This window comes from Lutra lutra, chromosome 6 (assembly GCF_902655055.1).
Source record: "Lutra lutra chromosome 6, mLutLut1.2, whole genome shotgun sequence".
NCBI lineage: Eukaryota > Metazoa > Chordata > Mammalia > Carnivora > Mustelidae > Lutra > Lutra lutra.
In genome coordinates, this window is record NC_062283.1 from 51574003 (window position 1) to 51579850 (window position 5848).

Below are 5848 nucleotides of genomic sequence, written 5' to 3' on the forward strand. Positions count from 1 at the left end.
TTGGAAAAACTGACAGTATCACATAACACTGAATATAGGCCTTGTCTCTAACACAGTAATTCTACTTGGGTATATATCAAACAGAATTCATAACCATCCATACGAAAAGTATGTAAAGAATGTTCCTATCAGCAATACTCATAATAGCTCCAAACTGTGAATACTTAAATGTCCATCAAAGTGAAATGGATGAGTAAACTGTGGTATAATTATCCAGTAGCATATCGCCAACACTGAGAATAATCCCATTGCTGCTGTATACAAAAAACACTTATGAATCTTATAAACTGGATGTTAAACAAGAAAAACCTTAGAAACAAAATAATACATAAAGTATGATTGAGTTTATATAAACTTCAAACCAAGGTAAACCTAAGATTTACTGGTGAAAGACAGGAGGAAGGCAATGACCAGGAAGAGACCACCTCCAGGAGGATTTGGAACTGTAGGTGATGACCGATCTCTTGGTCTGAGTGATGCACAGTATTTGTTATTGAGATATAATTGAGATATAACGCTGAGTAAGTTTAAGGGTACTGGGTGATGTTTATATGGTTATGTTCAACCTGTAAACACAAATAATTTGTACAATTTTCAGTATTTGAGAAGTAAAAATTCAATAAAACAAAAAAATGAGGCTTGGGAATAAGTAAAATGCCAGATGCAAGTAAGTTGGCAGTATGATCCCTAACTGCAACAAAATCTGGTCAATTCTGACGTCCATGGTCTTGTCTTGTGTTCTGCATGCCTTTCTCTCTCATACACATCCATTCTTAGATCATTTCCAATGCCCACTCTTCCACTGACTTCCAAATACCCTGAAGTCTGATTTGTGCTTCCATTCACCACTCTTGCCCACTGATTGCTTGATAGCACTAGCATTTTTTTTTTTTATTCCTTGGTCTCTTCCTCTTCCTTTTCCTTTTCTTTTTTTTAATATTATATTGTATTTTGTATTCAAATTACTAAAGCAAATATTCTTACAGCAACCAATAGGCAACTGAGAGGTGTAACCACAGAATCCCAAAAGTCTCTCTCTCCTTCCTCTAAAATCCTACCATTTCTCAAAATACTCACTATTAGTCATGTGGTATGCAGGCTTTGACATCATTCTCCATGCAAAGATAAAAAGAAAAAAAAAGCAGGTGCACCTGGGTGGCTCAGTTGGTTAAGCCACTGCCTTCAGCTCAGGTCATGATCCCATGATCCGGGGATCCAGCCCAATGTCAGGCTCCCCACTCAGTGGGGAACCTGTTTTTTCCTCTCCCTCTGCCCTTCCCCTGCTCATGCATGCACACACACTCTCTCTCTCAAATAAACAAATAAAACCTTTAAAAAGGGGGGAAAAAAGAAAAAAAAAGCATAGAGACGGACACATGTTCCTCTTTTGCCTTCTAATATCAGGATCATTACATGACTTGTCTCAAGCTTCCCTCTGATCAATACATACAGATTTTGATGAGTATGTTGATAATCCCTCCTGCGCCCAACAAACATTGCTGTAAAAATATTCATATATATATATATATATATATATATATATATATACATATGTATGTATATATATATGTATATTCATGTGGATAATTCATTCCCAAAGTGGGATTGTTGGGATAAGTATTTGTAATATCGAAATTATACTAGATCTTGTCAGGTAGTTTAGCAAAGAGATGTAGCAATTCTCTCCTCTACCAGTTATATGTGAGTTCCTCCCATTCCTCACACCTCCTCCAGGACCTATGAAATTTTTTTATGATTTTATTTATTTATTTGAGAGAGAGTAAGTGAAAGTGCCTGAACAGGGGGAGGGGTGGAGGGAGGAGCAGACTCCCCACTCATCAGGGAGCTAACATGGGGCCCATCACAGAACCCCAGAGTCTCAGGATCACGACCTGAGCCAAAGGCAGATGCTTAACTTACTGAGCCACCCAGGTGTCCCAAGGACTTAAGAATCTTTTTTTTTTTTTTAAAGATTTTATTTATTTATTTGACAGACAGAGATCACAAGTAGGCAGAGAAGCAGGCAGAGAGAGAGAGAGAAAGCAGGCTCCCCGCTGAGCAGAGAGCCCGATGCGGGACTTGATCCCAGGACCCTGAGATCATGACCTGAGCCGAAGGCAGTGGCTTAAACCACTGAGCCACCCAGGTGCCCGGACTTAAGAATCTTTTAAAACATTTTCTAATATGATGGATAAAAAATGGCATCTCATTGTTATAATTTTAATTTCTCTGATTACTTGTGTGGCTGGGCACTTTCGTATATGATGTAATAATTCTGAAATTATTTTCTGTGAGTTACCTGTCTATTGTGCTATCAGGTTTATTTTCATTATTTTTTTTTTCTGAATATTGAGTAGACATTTCTGATTAATGTTGTAGACTTTCACTAACTTATATGTTGATCTTCAGTTGTTTATGTTTTAAAATGAGATTAAAAGTCTTACTGGCATGCTTGGCTTCCCTGTTTCTCCCTGGCTTGATTTCCTTTGATTTGGAAACTCCCAACTATTAAAAAGGGGAAAGTGCCTTACTATAAGCCAATCGGTATGTGTCATCTTTAAATAACCCTTCAGCCTTATTTCTCATCCTGTCTCCATAGTGCCAGTAGTCTCAGATTCTGGGGTCTCTGCTTGGTCCACTAGGCTAGGTAGACTCCTATACTCACATTTCAGACTGAGGACCCCTCTGGTCTTCCCCCTCTGACACTATTCTTCCACCTACTTTCTTTCTCCAAGGACAGTTTTGAAAATTCTTACTTACTGCTTACTGCTAGTTTCCCATCCTACTATCTTTTTGTGGGTTTTATAACCTATTAGTTTACTTTCTAAATGTTAATATCTTCCTGGGAGACTAAGAGGTCAATGATTTTAATACAACTATTTAATAAGACATTAGGCAAAAAGCCCTGTGACTTTTTTTTTTCGTTTTTTTTTTTTCTTGGTCTCTTAAATGCACACTTAACTTATTTTCTTCTTTTCATAAAATATAACATTTTATTCTCATTGGAGTATTAGTTTTCATGTGAAATGCTTCCATTTTTATAATTCCTACAGGATTTACAATTTCTGTTTTCATTGTCCTTTTTTTAAATAAAAGATTTTATGTATTTATTTGACAGAGAGAGAGAGATCACAAGCAGGCAGAGAGGCAGGCAGAGAGAAAGAGGAAGCAGGCTCTCCACTGAGCAGAGATTCCTGATGTGGGGCTCAATTCCAGGACCCTGAGATCATGACCTGAGCTGAAGGCAGAGGCTTACCCCATTGAGCCACCCAGGTGCCCATTCATTGTCTTTTTTAGGGAAGAATTTGTTATGTTGACTCACATGGATTAAAATTGAATTTAATAAAATTCAACTTAGGTGGGATGTTTCCAGGCTGTCCTATTTTTAAAAATATTTTGTTTGCTAATTTCCAGTTTATTGGATTTGGTTAGAAAATATGACTGACAAGCTGCCATCTTGCATCCCCACGTGTGTGCACCTAATCTCAGCTGGTCTGCCCGAGACCCCCTGAGCGCCAACACTAGTCCCCCGCGCGGTCCCATTTCCACTCCAACAAGATGAAAGAAACTATCATGAACCAGGAGAAGCTCGCCAAACTGCAAGCACAAGTGCACATTGGTGGGAAAGGAACAGCTCGCCGAAAGAAGAAGGTGGTTCATAGAACAGCTACAGCAGATGATAAAAAACTTCAGTTCTCCTTAAAGAAGTTAGGGGTAAACAATATCTCTGGTATTGAAGAAGTGAATATTTTCACAAACCAAGGAACAGTGATCCACTTTAACAACCCCAAACTTCAGGCATCGCTGGCAGCGAACACTTTCACCATTACAGGCCATGCTGAGACAAAGCAGCTGACAGAAATGCTACCCAGTATCTTAAACCAACTTGGTGCAGAGAGTCTGACTAGTTGAAGAAGACTGGCTGAAGCTCTGCCCAAACAATCTGTGGATGGAAAAGCACCACTTGCTACTGGAGAGGATGATGATGATGAAGTTCCAGATCTTGTGGAGAATTTTGATGAAGCTTCCAAGAATGAAGCAAACTGAATTGAGTCAACTTCTGGAGAAGATAAAACTTGAAGAAGTTACTGGGAGCTGCTATTTTATATTATGACTGCTTTTTAAAATTTTGTTCATGCATCTGATAAAATCTAGATCTCTAATATTTTTAAGGCCAAGCCCCTTGGACAATGCAGCTCTTTTCAGTTTTTGCTTATACACAATTCATTCTTTGCAGCTAATTAAGCTGAAGAAGCCTGGGAATAAAGTTTGAAACAAGATTAATAAAGTTCTTTGCCTAGGAAAAAAAAAAAAAAGAAAATATGACTGACAAAAGATATGATTTTAGATATAACTAAGGCTTTAAAAATCATGCGCAAGTATATAAAAACTTTTTTATGAATGATAAACAAATGTATATTCTTTGGGGGGAAAAAGTACCTTGTGTGTGTGCATGTATGTGAAATATAGTTATTCAAATCCTTTTTTCGGTTTCTTAAAAGAGTGATATACTGGGATGCCTTAGTGACTCAGTCTGTTAAACATCTTCCTTCTGCTCAGGTCATGATTCCAGGGTACAGGATGGAGTCCTGCATCTGGCTCCTTGCTCAGCAGGAAGCCTCCTTCTCCCTCTGCCTGCTGATTACCCTGCTTGTGCTCTCTCTCTCTCTCTCTCTCTGACAAATAAATGAATAAAATATTATTTTTAAAGGAGGTGCGATATACCCTACATATTCCTGTTGAATGTTTTGTCCTATTGAGTGTCTAAAATTTTCTTTTGAATATCTCCAAAGCAGGATGTGGACTCTCCATTTCAACCACAGTGTTTATGACTCTCTTTTGTCTTATTATCAGCCTAATTTACATGGTTATATTATATGCCAAGATCCCATAGGCATTTGAGTCTTCTTCCCTCCTCTTTATCTTTTCTCTTGTGATTTCCACTTTTTTTTCTTTGCATCTTTGTTGTCTTGTTATATAGTTCTTTAATCTTTCTTTCTAATCACTAAAGCAACCATTCTTTCTTTTTTCCTGTACTAAATTTTATAATTTAGTACATGTTTATGTGGCCTAGAAAACCCTTCCTATGTTCTAACTAACCTCTTGAGGGTGATTTTTTTTTTCTTTTTTCTTTCTTTCTTTTTTTTTACTTAAGTTTTTTTTTTCTTCTTCATTTATTTTGCTTCAAATGGAACCACTTGTTCATATTATTCAACTTAGCCTCTTTCTCTGTTTTTATAGGGTCTTTTAAAAATGGACTTTATTGCCCTCTTATGAGTTTAGGTTATCTCCACATCCTCATGTGGCAGGATGGAGGGATCTCTTACAAATTGGCAAAACTACAAAGCCTGGGAGACACCACAGCCCTTTCCCTGAAAGGCAGTATATAAAGTCAGCTGGCATTCCTAAATCATATGAAGACTGCTTAGTGTTTTAGGCTTCTTCAAATATATTTTTTTTTAGATTTTATTTATTTATTTGACAGAGAGGGAGAGAGAGAGAGAGAGAGACAGCAAGAGAGAGAATACAAGCAGGGGGGTGTGGGAGAGGGAGAAGCAGTCTTCCCATTGAGCAGGGAGCCTGATGTGAGGCTCAATCCCAGGACCTCAGCCAAAGGCATATGATTAACCACTGAGCTGAACCACCCAGGTGCCCCTTCTTCAAATATTCTTGAGGAGGTATATATTTTTCCCAGCACTTGAAATGTTGTATAGCCCACTAGAAGAGACCCTTTCCTGAACCAGTGACACCAAGAGGGTTGTGCAGCCTTATTTAGGACCTGACAGGAAAGGTGAGAAGTTGCATTTTTCTCCTGTCCCAACTGATGTCAGAGAGGTGCTGTAATTTC

At 38.1% G+C, this 5848-nt stretch overlaps 1 protein-coding gene across 1 annotated transcript; it reads left to right on the forward strand.

The window, feature by feature from the left end:
- Positions 1 to 3543: 3543 nt before the first annotated feature.
- Positions 3544 to 4124, forward strand: LOC125102653 (transcription factor BTF3-like). The gene has a single exon (XM_047734031.1). It carries the CDS (start codon positions 3559 to 3561, stop codon positions 3910 to 3912), a length of 354 nt encoding a protein of 117 aa, XP_047589987.1. The 5' UTR covers positions 3544 to 3558; the 3' UTR covers positions 3913 to 4124.
- Positions 4125 to 5848: the final 1724 nt, after the last annotated feature.